The following is a 20,352-nucleotide window of genomic DNA, read 5'->3' as shown; positions in this document are numbered from 1 at the left end:
ACTGAGAAACTGCCTTGTTACAGGTTGCGACCCTCTGCCTTCTCCCTTTCTTATATCAAAAGGGGAAAAACACGGAACTACCTCTACCCGATCTGGTCACCATACGCCTTTTACCTTTACTGTTACAAATACCGGATCACCCTCCGGGAGAAGATGCTGCCTTGTTGTTATAAAAGGTACTTGTTTTCATCTCTATTTGTAGTTGTTCATATAAACTTTCAGGGAAAATAAAAGAATTTGAAGGAAATTCCCAAGTGGTAAGTGGTAATAGCAAAAGAGGGTGGAATGCTGGCGTGGAACTTTAAAATTTTTCCATCTGGCCTGGGAGAATGGAAACAGGCTGGGCAACAGAAGATACAGAAGATAGTGCCAGAGCCCAGTCCGATGTACCTGGAAGTTAGGAGCCTCTCCCCTTCTCAGACACAGAGGGAACTAATTTGGGCCCCTTTTCCCAACCAGCATCACTTATAAGGAACGGGAGGACTTGACACTCCGGCCCCGTTCCTGCCTTCAGTGCTCCTGAGTCCCTAGCAGGCCTCCAGGTGGTCAGAAGCACCAAACAGGGTGATCACAACCAACTTAAAGAATTATACTCGGTAAGTGGCCTTTGTGCTGGCGCCGTGCCAGGGAAGTCCCTAGCTTGCTGTGATACTTTGTGAAGAAGGGGCATTAGCTAGTTGGAAAAGTCTGTAGATCTTAGAGCTCATGTACAACAGCTAGTTGCTTTAGAAACAAGGATTCTGGCCCAGAGATATTAAGTCAAGATCATAGAGTTGGTGGAGAAAAGCAGAATGGGAAAAGAGGAGGTGGGAACAAAGTGCAGAACGTAGTAAGACTTCAGGGAAATAAAGTTGTTTAGATGCTAAGCAGGGTCTAGAAACCAGAACACCTCAACTTGCCCCTGTACCCTACTGCAGTAACATGCCTGTGGGTGACCTCTGTATTTTAAATGAGAAGTAGAATTCAGAGAAAACACCTATCATGGAAAAAAGTGGTAAAGCATTACCAGTGAGACAGTAAACAAATGACAGAATGTCGTTTGAGGAGTAAGACCTCTGAGGTAAGTTTCCAAAGGGCTGGTGTGCCTCTCAGGTGAGGTCAGCAGGCAGTAAACCTGCAACTGCATCGACTCCTTTCTAGATTGTTTGATATCAAGGAAAACTCCACAGTAGAGAATTAGGTCCTAGGACTAAGGGATAGAGTAAGACTCTGGCTCCAATTCTCCCAGGCTCCCTGTCAGCACATAATTAGCTCTCTCAGACACAGCCAAATCGCCTGCGATCTGAAGTCGAGATGAGAACAGAAAACCATTACTCTTTTATTCCTCTTCCAGGCTGGGAACCTGACGGTGCTGGCTACTGACCCCCTGCTCCATCAGGACCCAGTGCAGTTAGACTTCCATTTCCGCCTCACCCCCCAGACCTCTGCCCATTGGCACGGCCTTCTTTGTGACCATCGACTCTTCCTGGATATCCCCTATCAGGCCTTGGATCAAGGCAACCGGGAAAGGTGACTGACCCCCGATGGGAAAGCAGGAAAGAGGAGTGAGAGGGGAAGGGGCAAAGGGTTTCCTTCTTTTATGTCATAATCAGGGAGTGGGGCTGCTAACCAGTGAGGGTTGATTCAGAAGCTAGATACTCTCGCACCACTGAACTGGCAGGCAAACAAGCCTGTGAGCTGAGCCAGAATCTGGGTTTCAAGGAATCACAGCCCATGGGAGGCTGCTGGGCTGATTCAGAAACACAGAAGTGAGGATCCATAAATAGTTGAGTGATAGGACGCGCCTTCCAGCTGTTTGTGTTTATAGAGCAGTTCCTTCTACCCAGGCCCCCTAGGGTGTCAGTCCTATTGTGTGCAACCCCTGGCCTTCAGAGAAAAATCTATCAGTGCAAGTTCATCAACTTTTACTTCCTGGCTTAGGTCAGGAAAAAGGGAGCTGTAAGGTTTCTTCTATTCCAAGTAGGGGTCTGGATTTTTAGTTCACTAAACATTAACTGTAATTCTTCTCTCTGGCCCCTAGTTTGACTGCAACACTGGAGTATGTAGAGGAGAAGACCAATGTGGACTCGGTGTTTGTAAACTTCCAAAACAACCGGAATGACAAAGGTGGGGATTGGCCGTCCTTCCTGACCCATAGTGCTGAAGCAGCTGACAGCAGCTTTCCCTTTGTAGGATACGCTCTTCCCCTACTCTTTAGAAGAGAATGTGCCCTAGGCATTTCAGGGATTTAACCACCCCTCCCCCTACCCACATGCGCAAGGAAATGATGGCACCCAGCACTCTGTGCCTTCAAATTACACTGGGATTATGAGGAAGGCCCTACAGGTAGATGTCAGAAGCCAGACTGAGGAAGCACTCAAGAAATTAACACAGAACCATTCAAGGCATGTAGGCTGGTGGGACAGAAAGAACCTCAAACATATTAAGCACCTACAGTGCGAAGGGGTTGAACATATTAAGCACCTACAGTGCGAAGGGGTTGAGCATAGGGCCAGGAGGATAGGAATATTTTAAACCAAATGCTTGGAGCACATGTTGCAGAAACCACTTCTTCCCTCATACTGTTGGAAAATGGTCAAGAGCTTATTACCCTATCATTGTATTGGACTTCATAAACCTCAGCTCATTTAAATTGTGAGGAAGGTTCTATGATCTCCATCTTACAAATGAGAAAACAAGTTCAGAAAGGTTAACTTGTATGTTACAAAGCTAAGTAAATGTTAGAGCCACATTTGGAGTCTAAATCAGCTAGTCCACAACACATCACCCTAATGCCACCACTACATGGCTTTCCCCCAGCCACTCCCTGGAGAAAGAAGCCAAATCTGGGGGAATAGCTGTATGAAGCCTTGAAGTCTTTTCTAATTGTTTTTCTCCTTTCACAGGTGCCCTGCTACGGGCCTTCAGCTACATGGGGTTTGAGTTGGTCAGGCCAGATCACCCTGCCCTCCCTCCCTGGGACAATGTCATCTTTATGGTGTATCCCCTTGAAAGGGACCTTGGCCACCTCTCCAGTGAGCCTCCCTGAACATACTTATTCCTGCGGATAATGGGAACCTGATAAATGGGAACCAGGATGTGATTCAGGACACCTCCCATCTTAGGAATAAAGGGTAGTGCAATCCTCAAGTGTTCACTATTTCTTGGGGGGAAAAGTAGGTAGGCTGAAGTGGAACAGGAGCCCTAAAGAGCCGAAATCACTACAGGATAAACATTTAATGATTGAAAAATTAAGAGGGACCTGCACCACAGAGGGAATGGAGAAACTAAGAATCTTAGTTTCCTTTGTCTTTTACTTTTACTTATCCTAACCATTTACTGAGCACTTGCTAAGAGAAAAAACTGGGCACTATGGAATTCAGAAAGACTTAAGCCTTGATGGGAGATTTTTATCCATATATTTCAGTTCAAATTAGAGAAATACTAATTCCTTCTCTTTGGTTGTGGAGGAAATCCAAGAAGTTACCTGGATCCCACAGCTGTGACTCAAGGGGAGGATTTCAACAGACAAATTCAAGAAGTAAGCATAGGAGAGGACATTCCACACAGCAAGAAAAGTACAGGTTGTGTTGAAAGAATAAGGAACCCACCTGATTGGCAAGACTTAAAAGCTGCATTAAAGGGGTGCCTGGGTGGCTCAGTGGTTGAGCCGCTGCCTTCAGCTCAGGTTATGATCTCAGGGTCCTGGATCAAAGTCCTGCATTGGGCTCTCTGCTCAGCAGGGAGCCTGCTTCCCTCCCTCCCTCTCTCTCTCTGTCAAATTTCCCTCCCTCCCTCCCTCTCTGTCAAATAAATATCTAAAAAAAAAAGCCACATTAAAGGGACAGACTTGAATTTACAGTAACAGACTGCAGCCAGGAATAACGCACCATTCATTTTTCTGAGTGGAGCCCTACAAATGATTTAGATCAGGGACTGCTCTACTTAAGGGTGATTGCCAAGGGACCAAGGAGCCTGGTGACTAGCTGGCCTCATGACCTGGTTGTGGAGCAGCACCAACCCCAGGGCCAGCGCTGCTTCAGGGGTGGGTTCACTGCAGCCAATATCTGAAACTTTGCCAGGTCAATAGCTGTCCTTACTGATTCTTCTAAGACCCCACAAGCTACTCATCAGAGTTGCTCCTTCACTGGAGCCTTTCTGCTAGATGGTACTGAGAAAAACTTTTTTTTAGAAAACTGTGGCTATGGGAAAACGTGGTTGCCATGCTATATATGAGTAGGCCCAATTCCTAGATTTAAAACCCTGCATTAGACATCCTTATGTACTAAAGTTCTGCAGTTCACCTTACTGATCCTTAAAAGCCCTCCCTGTTCATTGGCCATTAATCCACCACCCACAATGCTGCTTACAGTGTCTGCTTCCAAGCTCTTCATGGCTCCCACTGGTGGTACACTACTGCCTACAATGCAGGGAGACACAAGGACATGGCTCCCAAACGTCTTACAGTAAGTTCACATGGTGGAGATCCACCAAAACCTAGGCCTCTTCTTCCAAATATCTAGTTTGGGTAGGGTCTTTTCTGTTTTAAAGATTTTACTTGAGAGAGTACACGTGCATGTGAGTGGGGCAGGGCAAACAGTGTAGTGTGGTAGGGGGAGGGGCAGAGGGAGAGAATCTCAAGCAGAATCCCAGCTGAGCAAGAAGGCAATCAAGAGTCAGATGCTTTACTGACTGCACCACCCAGACACCCTTGTGGTTCTTATTTATACCATCTGAGCCTAAATTGGTCTGGTTCTTAGTGAATGGTTAATTCTAAAGTAACTTTAGGGAAAGGACAGATCAGGGAAAGGATAGGATCTGTGCATGGGAAGGGCATTTGTTTAAAAAATGGGCCATCCTTGTGAGGCACGTGACAAATTCTACCAGGTTTAGGTTCAGAAGATACCCACAGGCCTGCTTCCACCTGATTCAACCAACATTTAGTTTTAGATAATTTTGTGAGAACTTTATTCAGCAAAGAATCCCCCAAATGATTCAAACAGCTATGTAAGTTCTCTTTCACTCTATGAATGTGTATATACACACAGATACTACACTAGCACTTCAGAACATAGCACTTCAGAACATTTCCTGAGCAAAAGTTTACAGGGAAAAACCTATCTCTAATAACATATCAGCAGTTAAGGCTGGGAGGCAGTGTTCTCTTCCCCTTTCCTGAGGCTTTTTTAATAATTCTGCTGATTTCTGAAACTGCCTCCTGACTCAACTGCAGTCTTTGAGTTCACCACTCAAAAACCTTTAACTAAAGTCACCTGATGAGGTGAGTCAGAAGTCTGCAGAATCATCACTTCCAGTGACCAAACCCTGGCTGCTTCCCAGCCCCAAAAAGGACACAGCCTTGCAGAAGCATAGATCAATGCCTGGCAGAAAACAGTGAGCCAGATGTTGAGCAACCTGGAAGCAAACTCTGGAAGAATCCGGGGTCAGGCAGGTGAAGTGGGGACGTGTACTTGTCTCCAGCATAGATCAATGCCTGGCAGAAAACAGTGAGCCAGATGTTGAGCAACCTGGAAGCAAACTCTGGAAGAATCCGGGGTCAGGCAGGTGAAGTGGGGACGTGTACTTGTCTCCCTCTACCCTGCACTCTTTCTGGTAGTCCGACAGAAGGAGAGAAGGCATTCAGTCCGCTGCAAGCCAGATTGTGTATGTAACAGAGGAAGGACTGCACAGATCTCTTTATCATAGGCTCCTCTTTCCACGTACCAAATCCTGTGCCAAACCTGCCAAAGACACAAACACACAGAGACATAAAAAGCTTGAAAGGGCTCAACCTGAGAGTGAATAAAAAGCTTGAAAGGGCTCAACCCTGCAGGAACTCAGCTGCAGAGCGGTGTTCAGACAGGCTAGGGAAGAGAGCAGAAGGCAAGGCCCCTGTTGTCACCCTTGTTACTCTCTGGTGACTTGAGACAGAGGAGAGCTGTACTCACGCAGTAAAGCAGGCAGCTAAGGTGGCTGAAGCCAACTTCACAGTAAGTAGTCATCGTCCAGGTTATCGTCACCAGACATGGAGGCAGCTTCTGCGTAGCAGGAATGGAGAGGAAGTTAGGCACGGCCATTGAGACTCAGGGGAAAATGGGCTACTTGGTTCTCAGGATGCTTTTGGTTAAGAGCCCAGATTTCACATCACCCCTGGTTTGGAGAGACCAAGTGAAAAACAGTAACTAGATGCTCTAGGGAGGAAATGCAGCCTGTACCTGATAAGCTGAGGCAGGACAGGGTATTTGCTATCTCTCCAGGGCTCTTCTTGGTCCCAGTGAGCATGCTGTCAAGAGACACATCTGTTTCTGTGGCCTGTAGGGATGAAGAGGAGAGAAAGGAAGAATGTAGTGTTGGCTGGTGGGAAAGGAGGGGCCATCCCAGCTTTATGCCCACGGGATGTGGTTAAGGCAGTTGGGTTTGGCTGCCAAGAGGGACACAGTGCTTGCTTTGAGCAACCTGTGGAGCTACTCCTTAGGAAAGCCCTCCATGGAATGCATGCAGGACTAGAAGCCCTCCCATCTCTCTAGGCACCAGATCTGCCCCGAAGCAGCTCACTCACCACATTGTGCAACATGTCTGGGACAGCTCTTCTTCCTTCCACGTCTTCTGGAAGCTCAACTGCGTATCCTTTACGAACTAATTCTAACCCAATATCAAGTTTCTGAGAAGAAAAATGAAAAGGGAATGATGTTCCCATGAAAAGGGAATGATGTTCTCTCTAGGGATAGGAATATCTGAGGAACTAGGACAGAAGAGTTAGATTAGGATTGATACTTCAAAGACATTACTTGAGTGGGAAGTAAGCAGGATCTTATGAGGTAGGAGTAGTATCAGATAAGGATTTCTAGGAAAAGAAAAAGTAAATGAGACCATAAATATATGGAAGAGATAGTGAGCAACGAGTGGAGCCCAGTCATACCTTCCCATTGCTAGTATCATACAAGTAAATCTTGGGCCAAGTTGAGATCCCAGTCTGGACATAGCTGGAGATCTTGGCCACCAAGGGCTTCCAGTCAGCACAGTGAGTTAGTCTGTCAAACTCATCCAAAGCTTCCTCTTCCCACTGTTCACCTGGTAAAAGATTGCAGGGAGAACCTATGAAGGGATCCCTGCTGATGGGGTGAGATTACACCCTGGAGGGAAATTGGAACCACCCCTTTCTACTCCACAAGGCACCTATGTCTGCCTGCTTGCTGCTTTCTACTGCTGGGGAGGAAAGACATCTGAGCCCCCAGAACTCATAAAGCTTGGGAATGTGAGAATTCCTTCCATGTGCTGTATGAAAGTTTTTCTATGTGGAGGCAAGGTCAATAGGCCACGTGACCAATTTACCTGAGGGGGCAATCCGTGCCAGACTACACTCTATTGCTTGAAATGGGAGGCTCAGGAAGTCACTCCTAAAGTGAAAGAAACTGAAATTAGAATCCCAGTGCCAGAAGGGTCTCTTACAGTCCTGGTTTCTAGAGATCACCAATTAACCCAGCTGGAGAAGATAATAATCTGCTCTGTAAACAAGTTCTCTTCCCAATCCCCCTACATGAGTGCCATGAGCATACTACCAGCTATGGGCCAAGGCAGAGTTAACAACTGGGACTCCACCATGGCCTCCATACTGACCTGAGTGCCCGGAGGTCCTTCAGTGGGCAATCTCCATTATCTCCAAAGTCAACAAAGTAAAGGTCCAGGTTCCCATTCTCCAAGGTGCCAAGGACTCGAGCTCGATACCAGGAACCATTTGTAGGTAAAGGTGCTGCTACAATGTCTCCCACATGCACAGTCAAGTCTTCAGGCTGCACAGGGGAGTGAGGATCAGGATGGGGAAGAGTTAGGTGGGCAGGCTAAAAACCAGATAAGCGGAAAGTACCAAAAGGAAGAACAAGTAGTTGCTTCTCAGGAAAAGAGAACACACTACAATGAAAAAAGAGCCCCCCGCCCCTTTTAAAAATCAAACCCAGCCCAATCCCTATGGCACTCACTAGACTATTCTCATAGTGCTGGGTCATCTCACTGACAAGCTTATCCAGCTGCAGGCTGCGGGAGCCGATGATTTGGATCCAGAAGTGGTTGGGATGTTCAGAGGCAGAGACATAGACTTCCAGGAACTCATCGGCATGGAAACTGAAGTCAGGACTGGGGACTAAACACAGGGATAAACAAGTTAAGCTATAGAATCCTCACTTTCTAAACTGGTGACCATATGAGAATCACCTCTGTTTGAAATGGGGAGACTGTCTCAGAGGTGAACGTACAAACACCAAATGGCTTTGACCATTTAAAAAATGGCTGGAGGGAAAACTGGATGAAACACACAAGAACAGCCTGAAGACCCATCCTAAGTTGATTTGTGTATCTTTCATGTAACTGAGTAATACATTGAGTTTACACTCCTAGTCATCTGCCATATATTCAAATCAGACACCAATTACAACAAAGGTAAATCCTCCATATGCTAGCTGCAGCATGGACCAGTGGAAAGATGTGGGCTTGTTCTAAATCTCATTCTATCACTGACTCATTATGTGACCCTGGACAAGTCTGAGAACCTCTTAGGGGCCCTGGTCTTCCCTGCCCCCATCCCACAACCTATACACAGAAGAGAATGCTCACTGTCTTTTCATTCTTCTTACTGGTGATGATTCTTTTTAATGGTGATGATTTTTAAAAACAGTAATGAGGTAGGCCAAAAAACAAAACAAAACAAAACAAAAAACAAAAAACACCAGGTTGAGTATTTTACTTATTTAATAAATCTGTGAAAGAATATCATGTAAATTCAATTATTTGATATATTCAGTAGTACTAGTTTCCTGTGAAATAGCATATTTTAAGACTTTATTTTATTTTTTATTAGTTTATTATAATTTCCAGCATAACAGTATTATTTTTTTCACCACACCCAGTGCTCCATGATAAGATTTTATTTTTAAGTAATCTTTCTACCTAATATGGGGCTCAAACCAACAACCCTGAGATCAAGAGTCACATGCTCTACTGACTGAGCCAATCAGGGGCCCTGTGAACTAGCATATTTCTATATCATTCTCCATCACTAACTGGTCTGTGTTCAGAAAATTATTATTTATGTTTAGTACTAACCTCAAGTGAAATATTACCACATAAAAATATATCTGTGAAGAGACTTCTAAATGCAATCCAAAAAACAAATTGTTTTTACTGCTTCCTATTTTGGGTTATCTAAGCCAGTATTTCTATGTTCTATATGGCAAATGGGTTCCCACTTTGTTACATACTTTCAAACATGGACATCTCTGGACTGGTCTGGGCTCCAGATTTCTGAAAGCTGTCACCATTAGGTTTCTCCCAAGCACTTTCTGGCCCTACAACAGCCACATCACCGCCTCCTTTTCGGGGAGGAGATCCTGGTAGGGTTGCTGGCTCTGGCACTGTACCAGTACCAGTGTTTTTCCACAAAGCTGGCTCGCCAGCTCCACCAGACTCTGCCACTTCCTCTCTTCTCACACTGATTGGCTGCTTGCGTGGGACTCTGGTTTCTGCAGAATGTGCAATTCTCTTCCGAAGTTCTTCATCTTCTGAAACTTTCTCCAGTATCAAATGCTGTGGTAAGAGATGAGATCTCTGTGGCCAGATATTTTCACCCAGGACAGAATAAAGGGTTCTCATTCTTAGACACAATTCAAATCTATTAGCTACTTGCCTTAGCTGCTGCCACTTCCTTCTGCGTTCCTGAGATTTTTATAAGCCTTGATAGTAGCAATGTCCCCTCTGATTCTTTGTCACAGGTAATTTTGGCTCCAGAGGCCTTACAGATTGAACGAATAGTCTCCCCACCTCTCCCTGCATTGAAAAAATGCAAAAACCTGTCCTTTCCTCCTGGCCAAACTTAACTATTACAGAAATCACTATTTTGTATATACTGGGAGAGAAGAGTCAGTTCTCATGTCCCAAGTGAACAGAATGTAAGATACTGAACAGAAAGCAGAAGCTACTGCAATCCTTACTGTGAGAAGAGGACTAGGCACAGTCTTCTCTTTCTGCTTAAACTCTTGATTAGTATAAGTTCATGTCATTTCCATTTTTTGACCATTCAGCATACTTTACACCTGCACTTCAGAAGATATCCCACACTGTGAAACACTGGGCCAATGATGGACATTTCTCTACCTCTAATAGCAGCATAAGGAATGCTCTTGGGGAAGGCACAACAGATGCTCTCTAGAAGAGCACTATCTTGAAAGATCTGGGATAACATGAGCAGGATTAGCTTTCTTTTAAACATCTATTATGAAGTAAACACATTTACCTGAACCCTTCTGGAACCTACTTGTAAGGATCAGATCATAAAACTTCTTGAGGTAATGGGTTTGCTTTACCACTGGTTCTATAAAAAAAGTAAAGCTCTGGTCTCAATATCCCTGTCTCCCCACCCCCCCACCAAGGTGAAGGGAGATAGGCCAGGAAAAACCCTTGGGAAGGTGTGAAAGAAGGCAAAGGTGAAGAAAAAAGGGAACAACAGAGGAAGCTGTCCAGTGGTACCTATGATCCTGCCCACGGATCTCTGGGGAACTGAGAGCTGCTCAGACACGGGGGTATTCTCTGTCAGGATCTGATGGATGGCTGCTTTGGCCTTGCACACCTGAACAGGAAACCCACTGATAAGCAGCACCCGTTCATCGCCTACATCCTCTGTGTCCACATCAATCCGAGCACCTGTCTGTTTCCGCAGCTGCAGAGAAAAGGATATATGGCAGTACGCTCTAGAATAGCTCCCATTCGGGTCAGCAAGGTACACTCTCAACCTAACCATGGAGGCAGATGGAACTGGAAGTAATCAGCTAAATTAGGATGGTATAAACAGTCCTCAATTACCTGTAGTTATGAAAGGAGATTAGTGACAAAGCTAACCTCAACTAGCAGTTGATTCAAAACAGTTTCTCTTAGTGTTTAGAACCCTTTTCCCCCCTAATATTTTTCTTTTTGATCAGACAATCAAATATTTGGGTTTTTTTTTTGATATTCCAAATAAACAATAGAAGAATTAAATAGCAACTCAACATTTACTAACAATTAACAAGAGCTCATTAATTCCATAGTAGAAAGGAATGGTTCAAGCTACACCAAGTTGAGAATCATGCAATCAAAAGTCCCCATTTCAAGTTGAGTCATTTATTCTCTAGGGAGAAGTAAAACTCTCTAGAAAGAAAAGAGCATAGTTAGCTAAAAGTTCCTGTATTTTTTTCTTTTGAAGACATACATAGTATGGGATGGGGGCAGAGGAGGGAAGCAAGATTAAGCAGAATCAATCCCTGGGGAAGCCAACTGCCCGTTTGCCACTTACCTGTTTAATATTGGCTCCTTGCCGGCCAATGATGAGCTTCACAGCCTCCTGGGGAACTCGCATCTCTATCTCAATGTCGTCTTCCCCAACAAACGTCAACCGCTCTTCTGCACAGATCATGGCTCATCAGATCAGACTTAGATAGCATTCAAGGTACCCCAGCCCTCCCATAAATCTAGCCGTCAAAGAGAACTATCCACGAGATAGACCCAGAATCTCAACCATAATGACAAGAAGTAGCATCTGAGTAGGATGAGAGGGTCCAAGGAGTTCACTGGGCTCAGAACTTCCATTTGTACTTAAATCCTTTCTCTAGGTCCAGCCTATGGGTAAACTGGATCCCATGGTTAGCTTTCTAACAACTAAATACAAGACGCATATAAAAAAGATAAAGAGTATAGATGTTAAAAAAAAAAAAGATGAAAAAGAACCCATTGTGGTGCTGCTGTTGAACGGAACAAATCAAGAGAATTAGAAAATGAATTTATCATTTCATAGACTAGCTGCACATTAAGGGCATAGAATAGTTTCCAAGACCCCTCACAGAAAGCCAATTACATCCCAACAGACATACCCAGTCCAGCAAGGAGAATTTTCATTTTAATTTAACAAGGCCAGAGCACGTTCTGAACATTGCCATATGAACACAGCTGTGGGGCTCACCTACCTCTGCTTTCCCTGTATCTGCGGTATAGGATATAGGCAACCGTTGCACTGGCTGGGATCCCGAGGCCCAGTGCTATTTTCTGAATAGTGGACAAACTTGTCCAAGAAGTTCGTTCAGTGGACATTTTCTGTTGTATTCAGACTTACATCCTGAAATAAGTAAATAAGGGAAAAGAAGAAGCTTTCATCCTGTACCTTTATGACTGGCAGAGAGGCACGGAAACATATTACAGTATTATTCAAAAGAATACGACTATCAACCTTTCCATATTAAAAGCTTAAGCAGTCTCAAAATCTCCCCCACCCCCCACCAAATCTATTTCATGTAAAAGGTCTCAGGGTATTTTTTCTAAGTTGCTAAGCAACATACATAAAGAGGCAAACTTCATTCCCCATACCCTCCCAAGGAAAACCATATATTGGTCAAAATTTTATAAGATGGAAGAACAAAAAAAATTGTTAAATGAATAAAACAGTACAAAAAAAATTGTTAAATGAATAAAACAGTACAAAAATATATCTTTAGGGGCGCCTGGCTGGCTCAGTGGATTAAGCCACTGCCTTCGGCTCAGGTCACCATCTCGGTGCCCTGGGATCGAGCCCCGCATCGGGCTCTCTGCTCAGCAGGGAGCCTGCTTCCCCCTCTGTCTCTGCCTGCCTCTCTGCCTACTTGTGATCTCTCTCTCTGTCAAGTAAAATAAACAAAATCTTTAAAAAAAAAAAAAAATCTTTAGATTTCACATCAGACTACTTAAAATTGCTTATCTGTGCCCTTCCATGCCTTTAGGCCTTTCCAGAAGCTGTTGTCTCTGCAAGAATGGCTTTCCAGGCCTAGTTTTACTTTTTTTTTTTTAAGATTTTTTTATTTATTTGACAGAGATCACAAGTAGGCAGAGAGGCAGGCAGAGAGAGAGGAAGGGAAGCAGGCTCCCTGCTGAGCAGAGAGCCTGATGTGCGGCTCGATCCCAGGATCCCGGGATCATGACCTGAGCCGAAGGCAAATGCCCAACTGACTGAGCCATCCAGGTGTCCCTGCCAAGCTAATTTTTAAGATTTTGTTTATTTGAGAGCAAGAGAGGGAGCGAGCACAAGCAGGCAGAGGGAGAGGGTTAAAACAAACTTCCCTCTGAGCAGGGAGCCAGATGCCTGGCCTTGGGATCCTGAGCTGAGCTAAAGGCAGACACCTTTTTTTAAAAAAAAATTAACATATAATGTATTATTTGTTTCACAGGTACAGGTCTGTGAATCATCAATGTTAACACAATTCACAGCACTCACCATAGCACATACCCTCCCCAGTGTCATCCCCCAGCCACACCATCCCTTCTACCACCCTCCCCTCCAGCAACCCTCAGTTTGTTTCCAGAGATTGAGAATCTCTTGTGGTTTGTCTCCCTCTCTGGTTTCATCTTGTTTCATTTTTTCCTCTCCCCCTATGATCCTCTGTCTTGTTTCTCAAATTCTTCACATCAGTGAGATCATATGATAATTGTCTTTCTTTGATCCAAAGGCAGACACTTAAACGACTGAGCCACCCAGGCGCCCCTCTGCCAAGCTAACCTTAACATCATCACTGTATTTTCTTATTCCATAACCTCTCACACCCTCCCAGACAACTCACATTGTCTCTTCTCAAGTCTCTAGCACCTCCTCCATCCACGCTCTCAACTGATGTCTTACCTCCTATGCGACCGAGAAAGCACAGCATTCAGAGAAGATATTAACTGAGATCTACCACACTTAACACCTACCTCTATCTATGCCCAAATACCTACCTCCTGTGGCCATGAATGAACTGTCTCTTCTCCTGGCACTGAAGGCTCTCATAAAAGTATTGCTCTCCTTCTTTCTCATGCATTCTTAATGTTTTCCTCTCTCCTGGATCTTCCTCTTTCCGTCAACACACACAGCACGGTTTCTTGTTTCTTAAAAAAAACCTTTCTTGGGGTGCCTGGGTGGCTCAGTGGGTTAAAGCCTCTGCTTTCGGCTCAGGTCATGATCCCAGGGTCCTGGGATCGAGCCCTACATCGGGCTCTCTGCTTAGCAGGGAGCCTGCTTCCTCCTCTCTCTCTGTCTGCCTCTCTGCCTACTTGTGATCTCTATCAAATAAATAAATAAATCTTTAAAAAAAAAAAAAAACCTTTCTTGATTCCACTTACTCCTCCAGATTCTTCTCATTTCTTTCCCCCCCTTCACAGGAAAACTCACAAGTGCCAATACTTCAGTGCTCAATTTCTCTTCTTGAATCTACTCCCACTGTTCTTGCCAAGGTCATCAGTGACTTCACATGGCTAAGTCCAATGGTCAATTCTCTGTCTTCACTCTACCTGCCCTCGCCTTCATATCTGGCACAACTGGGAACTCCTCCTGCTCTGAGACCCTTTCTTCACTTGGCTTCCACAGCAGCACTCTTCTGGTTTTCCTTCCCCCTTTCTGGCTGACCCATCAGTCCGTTTCCTTCTCTGGCACTGGTAATCTCTTAAAACCACACTGCCCCCAGGCCTCTGTCCTTTGCCCTCTTGTGGGTTCTATCTCACTTTCTTAGTGATCTCACAGAGTTTGATTCATAGTTTGGCTTTAAATCCCATCTGTATGCTAATAGCTCCCAAATTCATCCATCCATTTAGGGTCATTCTCCTGAACATCAGGTTTGTATACCCAACTGCCTAGGAGACCTCTCTGTTAGAGATCTAATAGGCCCCTCAAACTTAAACAGGTACGACACTGAGCTCCTGATCTCACCCCCTGCCTTCAGTCTTAGCTGACTCAGTAAATGGCAAGTCCATTTTTTTAGTTCCTCAGGTAAAAATCTTACTCATCCTCTCCCTCAAATAGCACCTTTAGTCTGTCAGCAAATCCTATTCATTCTACCTTCAAATTATCCAGAATTTGACCACTTTTTATCTGTCCGTTCCTAACATGACCATCTTCCCTAAACCATCATTATCTCTTGCCTTGATCATTGCAATCAATTATATCCCAGCATTTGCCATTGTCCAGTTTATTCTCAACAGCTGAAGTCAAATAACATTACTCAGCCACTCCAAACCTCCCAGTGGTTTTCAATCTCACTATGATTATAAGCCCAAATCATTATATAAACCCATGAGGTCTTCATTTTGATTTTAACCCCATTGGGCACTGGCACTGAAGGCTCTCATAAAAGTATTGCTCTTCTTCCTTCTCAAAACCCATTGGGGTTAAAATCAAAATGAAGACCACATGGGCAGGAATTTTTGTTTTGTTCCTCAGTGCACACTGTAGCCAGTCAATAAACATTTGCTGAATAAATAAACTTCTTGAGCAACTCTGTTGCCCATGTGAAAAATCATTAATGGCATGAAAGGGTCTTTATAATCTGCTTACCTACTACTTTCACAACCTTATACTTGAAGCCCACTGCTATCAGGGGAACAGGACGTGCTTTCCTGTGTCCCTTCTGTCTTCCTGATCATACTCCTTAGCTCAGTTGGTCTCCCTGGCAAAATCCTACTCCTTCCTCACATCCTTCCTTGCATCTGCTGAGGCCAGTGTGATTTCCCCTGGCTGACTTAGGGTTTCTCCTTAGCTCCTGCTGCCCTATGAATGAGACTTCCATGATAGCATCTGCTCACACTGTATGCAACTGTGTATCTGTTATGCCTGTGTCCTGGAGAATGGCTTCAAGCAGGCTAGGTCAACCACATCTATTCAACACTTCTAGGTTAGGTGTTATTGTGACATTAAGGATGAAAAGATAAATGTACTGAGTAGCTACTCTGCTACCAGGCACTTTACCTCCATTATTTTAGTTATCTTCATGTAATCCTGTAAGGTAGGAAATGTTAACCCCAATTTTATAGAGGAATATACCTTCTTAGAAAGGTTACCTCTTACCCAGAGTCTGGGTTATTATTTAGATATTACAAACCTTACACAGTGACTTTAGGAGCCCCTCTCTCCTTTTTTTTACATAAACTGAGCAGAACAGTACTTGGTGTTTTTATTTAGGAAATTCAAAATTAACACTAGTGGAAAACACTGTAGCTGGTAAAAAAAAAAAATAAAGACAGTGTCTACTTTCAGATAGTACAATCTAGTAGAATAAAACATTTAAAAAATTTGCTTTAAAATGAATGAGAAAATATAATTTATGCTATGATTTGCCTCCAGGTACAAAAGTTTACCCAGATGATTTGATATCCAAGAAAAACATTTTTTTTTTAACCTTTAAGAAAAACTGGTTCTAGGAAGGCTAAAAACGTACTCATTAACATAGGACCTATTCAGGAATAAAACTGATTCTAAATGCTTTTCCTGAGGCAGAAAGAAAAAAAAAAAAAAGTGCTTTCCCTAAAAGCCTTTCAGGAAGGGTGATGAAGGAAAAGAAGAGACCTAGCACAGATAACTCATTCCAGGGACACTTGGGAGGCTCAATTGGCTAAGTGTCTGCCTTCAGCTCAGGTCATGATCTCAGAGAGGTACTGGAATTGAGCCCTGAGTCTTCCTCTCCTTCCCGGCCCCCGTCCCCCACGCTCTCTAATAAATAAAATCTTAGTTAAAAAAAAAAAAAACTCATTCCAAGAAGCAGATAAAAATCATGGTAAGACTGCAGGTGGGTTTCTTACTATATTCAGACAGAAGACTAAATTTTGCATCTGGTCTCTACAGCTTTACTGACCAGCAAAAATGAATAAAGTTCTTTAGAGAACCACCAGAAGTTTGTCTATATTTTTAAAACTTATGTTTTTAGATGATAGTTTTAAACAAATTTTATTCACTGTCTTGCCCACTCAGGCCCAAAAGAGAAAACATTTCATTACCTGGGTGAGGGACGCTTTTCAAGTTTCTTGTTATTTCAGACAATTTGTTATTTAGTAAGAAGATCCAATATATATAGTATATCACTTTTGGAGATTTAGTATAGACATGGAGAAATGTGGCTGCTTTTTTTTTTCTTTTTCTTTTTTAGTAGGTAGGAAGAAAAGGCTTGAGTTTAATGTGTGTTAGAGTTATGAGGTTCCTTTCCTAACTGGATTTAAAAAAAATCAGTTTCTCTTTTTTCTAGGCTGTAAATAAAACCTTTCACTGATTTCTGTGAAACTTTGGGTGGTATCATGTTTGCATATACCAAAGGAAAGGAAATAAGCTCTGTCCCATAAAGACTTCTGCTTAAAGTCTTGAATTTTTGAACCTCAAACCACTTTTTCTTTTTCTTTTTTAAAGATTTTATTTATTTATTTTTTTAAAGATTTTATTTATTTATTTGACAGACAGAGATTGTAAGTAGGCAGAGAGGCAGGCAGAGAGAGAGAGGAGGAAGCAGGCTCCCTGCTGAGCAGAGAGCCCGATGCGGGGCTCGATCCCAGGACCCTGAGATCATGACCTGAGCCGAAGGCAGCGGCTCAACCCACTGAGCCATCCAGGTGCCCAAACTACTTTTTTCTTATTTTTTATTCTGGGTATTCAGAAGAGAGTTCACTTCTTTTATCTAGTGGTTACTTCATATATTTTTTTATATGGTCTCTAAAGTCCAAAGCTCATCTTCACTATTATAGTGCCTCATTTAAATAATGCTCTTTGTTATGGGCTGAATATGCTGGGGACACAAGGAGGAATAAGAATTCTCACCCTGAAATACAATCTAGGAGGAAGGATAAAACACCAAAACAACTAGCTACAGACAATGCAAAGACATTATAAATTCTTGGTTAAAGCAACAGCTGGGGACACCTGGGTAGCTCAGTTGGTTAGGTGATTGCCTTCCACTCAGGTCTTGATCCCAGGTTCCTGGGATTTAGCCCTGCACTGGGGCTCCCTGCTCAGTGGAAGCAGGGGGCTGCTTTTCCCTCTCTGCTGTTCCCTGTTTGTGTGCTTGCTTTCTCTGTCAAATAAATAAAATCTAAAAGAACACAAAAACAAAAAACAAAAAAAGCAACAGCTGGGGGGAGCTAGAACTTAAACGATTTTTTAGATGGCAGAGTTGAAAACTCTTTAAAATAAAAATAATTTTTCTGCACCCAAACCAATAAATATTTAGTATCCATTATGTGATTGGCCCTAGAGGATACAGCAGTCCAGACTTAGTAGCTGATTTCATGGGGCTTCCGAACTGGCAAGGAAGGTCTTACCTCGACAGGCAAGAGTCTGTTGGTGTTAAAGGTTTTGGGAAAGAAATCTAGGTCTGTGAACAAGAGTGGTAACTGAATCCATGCTCTAATGCTGTCTGCCTTTTAACACATTTCTGGCCATAATTCATGCCTAAGAAACCATAGAATTTTAGAATTGGGAGGACCAAAGAAATGATCTGATTCCACTAATAATGTTCCAACTGGGGAAACTGAAGCACAGGGAAATACAGGGATTTCCCTAAGGTTACACAGCTAATTAGTCATTTCCATACAATGCGGTATGCACTGTGGTTTGAAGACCAGTCACAAAGGCACCTCTTTAAGGAGAAAAAAAAACTAACAGAATTTTCACCCCAGTTCAGAAACTGTAAGGATCAAGGCAAAAAAATATCTGATATTCCTCCTGCTCTGCTGCCAACGCCCCCCATCCCCCGCAATCCTAATTTCTCATGCTTGGTTGGGTTTCATCACTATGGGCTTCCATAGTACTCCAAATATCACCTTATAACACATAGCATTGCTTGTAATTCTTTACTAATGGCTGTACTGACAAGAATGGAAGGTAGCAAGTGTGGGGTAGGAAGACAAATTCAGAGGATAGTTCAGGTGCCAATGATGGAGATGGAGAGGAGAGTTTTAGTAGGTAGAATACACATAAGATCTAACAATTGATTCATGGAAAGGTTCAAGGGTGAGCCAAAGAGCTAGCTATCAGGTTTCTCATTTGAACATCCAGTAGATGGTGTCTGAGACACAATATTAATGATTTGGTGGTGGACGAAATGTGGTGGGAAGGTGAATGTTCATGACAAGGATAAATTTATTATTTATTCAAATACTCTATTTGAACTGAAAGCAAAATTTCACTTAACTCCTTTTCACATATTACAAATGAAGTTTGTGAAGCTACCTTAGGTCTCAAAGAATGCATATCTACTTGATTAATCAAGTATGATTTTACTATAATATGTATATAATTTCATTTGGTTTCTCTTTTAAAATAAGTGGGAAATATTACAGCAACAGGGATATAACTGTATAGTACTGAATGCCAACTTGTATTTAATTTTATTACTTCAAATTGAATGTGAAAAGGAGGTTGGCATTTAAGACCATCATTCTAGGGGAAACTGAGTAAAGAGGAGACACGTGGATCATTTCAAGGTGAGATAAGCAGATAATAGTTTTCAGTAAAAACCAATTTTGAGGGCGCCTGGGTGGCTCAGTGGGTTAAGCTGCTGCCTTCGGCTCGGGTCATGATCTCGGGGTCCTGGGATCGAGTCCCGCATCGGGCTCTCTGCTCAGCGGGGAGCCTGCTTCCCTCTCTCTCTCTCTCTCTCTCTCTGCCTGCCTCTCCGACTACTTGTGATTTCTCTCTGTCAAATAAATAAAATCTTTAAAAAAAACCCAATTTTGAAATTTCTTGATATTTATATGAAACAGTTGTTATTTGATATGCATAAATAAGGCTTACTTTTATGTTATTTCAAAAACATCGTTAGGAGTCAAATCATCGTAAGCTCCATGGGGCAAGAAATCTCTCACTCCCTTATCTCTAAATAACCAGAACCTACAAAGTAGCCAAAACATAGTGACAGGCCTGTTGAATTGAAGCAGCTTGTTCAATATTCTCATCCTTGTTACATTTATTTTTAACCAATGAGTGAAGAAAGTCAACCCGTTCAGAGTGAGAATAGAGTAAAAACGTAGCTTTGACGGGGAATCTTCAGACAAAACCTCAAGAAGGGAAACTGGGTAAACAAAAACTCCAATTTACTATTCAGACGACTGACTGAATAGTCATCCTATTAGAGTAATTAAAGAAAAAGCTGGAGAAAATAAAAGGCAAACTGATGGCGGTTCTCAGTCTCAAAAAAGATCTCTCGAGGAGTCCAAAGTAGCTTGGGGCAAACACTCCGGCCCCGGGTCCGTTGTGGGACCAGAGCATGTATGTCCTCCGGATTCGGTTGGTAGCCCGCCGTTCGGCTGCCCCATACCCTCCGGACGCCTCCCTTCTCTCAGCCCCATAGTCCTGCCTGCTTGTTGCCCCCGGCCCGGCCTCTCGCGTCCCCTAAGTTTCCGCGTCCGGTCCCAGCCTTTACCGCTCCTCCAGTCAGCCGTCGCGCGCTCCGCCTCGCACCTAGCCCCAGCGGCCGTCACCTCCTCCCTCTCGCACAGCAACTCGAGCCCCGCCTGCCTCGCTTCAGCCGCCTCTGCCCCGCCCCGCAGCCCGCCTGCACCAATCAACGCCCGGATCGCAGTCCGACCAATCGCCTGCCT

At 43.6% G+C, this 20,352-nt stretch overlaps 2 protein-coding genes across 4 annotated transcripts; one reads left to right on the top strand and one right to left on the bottom strand.

Annotated features, from left to right (window-relative positions):
- Window positions 1-3,124, top strand: OAZ3 (ornithine decarboxylase antizyme 3; the record flags this gene model as incomplete). The annotated part of the gene is given in 6 exon segments (XM_082688582.1): window positions 1-176; window positions 460-520; window positions 522-596; window positions 1,334-1,509; window positions 2,021-2,106; window positions 2,886-3,124. Coding segments are annotated over 6 exon segments (717 nt in total), but the record flags the coding sequence as incomplete, so codon positions are not given.
- A 1,806-nt stretch (window positions 3,125-4,930) lies between these two features.
- TDRKH (tudor and KH domain containing) lies at window positions 4,931-20,296 on the bottom strand. 3 transcript variants are annotated; one of them, XM_082685830.1, is made up of 16 exons: window positions 20,175-20,267; window positions 19,547-19,642; window positions 11,964-12,112; window positions 11,297-11,403; window positions 10,495-10,684; window positions 9,656-9,795; window positions 9,231-9,555; window positions 7,956-8,116; window positions 7,597-7,769; window positions 7,312-7,376; window positions 6,899-7,050; window positions 6,539-6,640; window positions 6,195-6,291; window positions 5,928-6,017; window positions 5,508-5,720; window positions 4,931-5,394 (listed from the first exon to the last, which is right to left on the bottom strand). In XM_082685830.1, exons 3-14 carry the CDS (start codon window positions 12,085-12,087, stop codon window positions 5,965-5,967), a joined length of 1,689 nt encoding a protein of 562 aa, XP_082541956.1. In that variant the 5' UTR covers window positions 12,088-12,112; window positions 19,547-19,642; window positions 20,175-20,267; the 3' UTR covers window positions 4,931-5,394; window positions 5,508-5,720; window positions 5,928-5,964. The 3 variants fall into 3 exon arrangements, with proteins under 3 accessions (XP_082541956.1, XP_082541955.1, XP_082541957.1); XM_082685829.1 differs by lacking the exon at window positions 19,547-19,642 and having other exon boundaries at window positions 20,175-20,296; XM_082685831.1 differs by lacking the exons at window positions 19,547-19,642; window positions 20,175-20,267 and adding an exon at window positions 13,738-14,354.
- Window positions 20,297-20,352: the final 56 nt, after the last annotated feature.

This window comes from Mustela nivalis (genome assembly GCF_964662115.1).
Source record: "Mustela nivalis genome assembly, chromosome: 10".
In the NCBI taxonomy this organism is placed as follows: domain Eukaryota; kingdom Metazoa; phylum Chordata; class Mammalia; order Carnivora; family Mustelidae; genus Mustela; species Mustela nivalis.
This window is presented reverse-complemented; position numbering and strand designations above follow the sequence as displayed.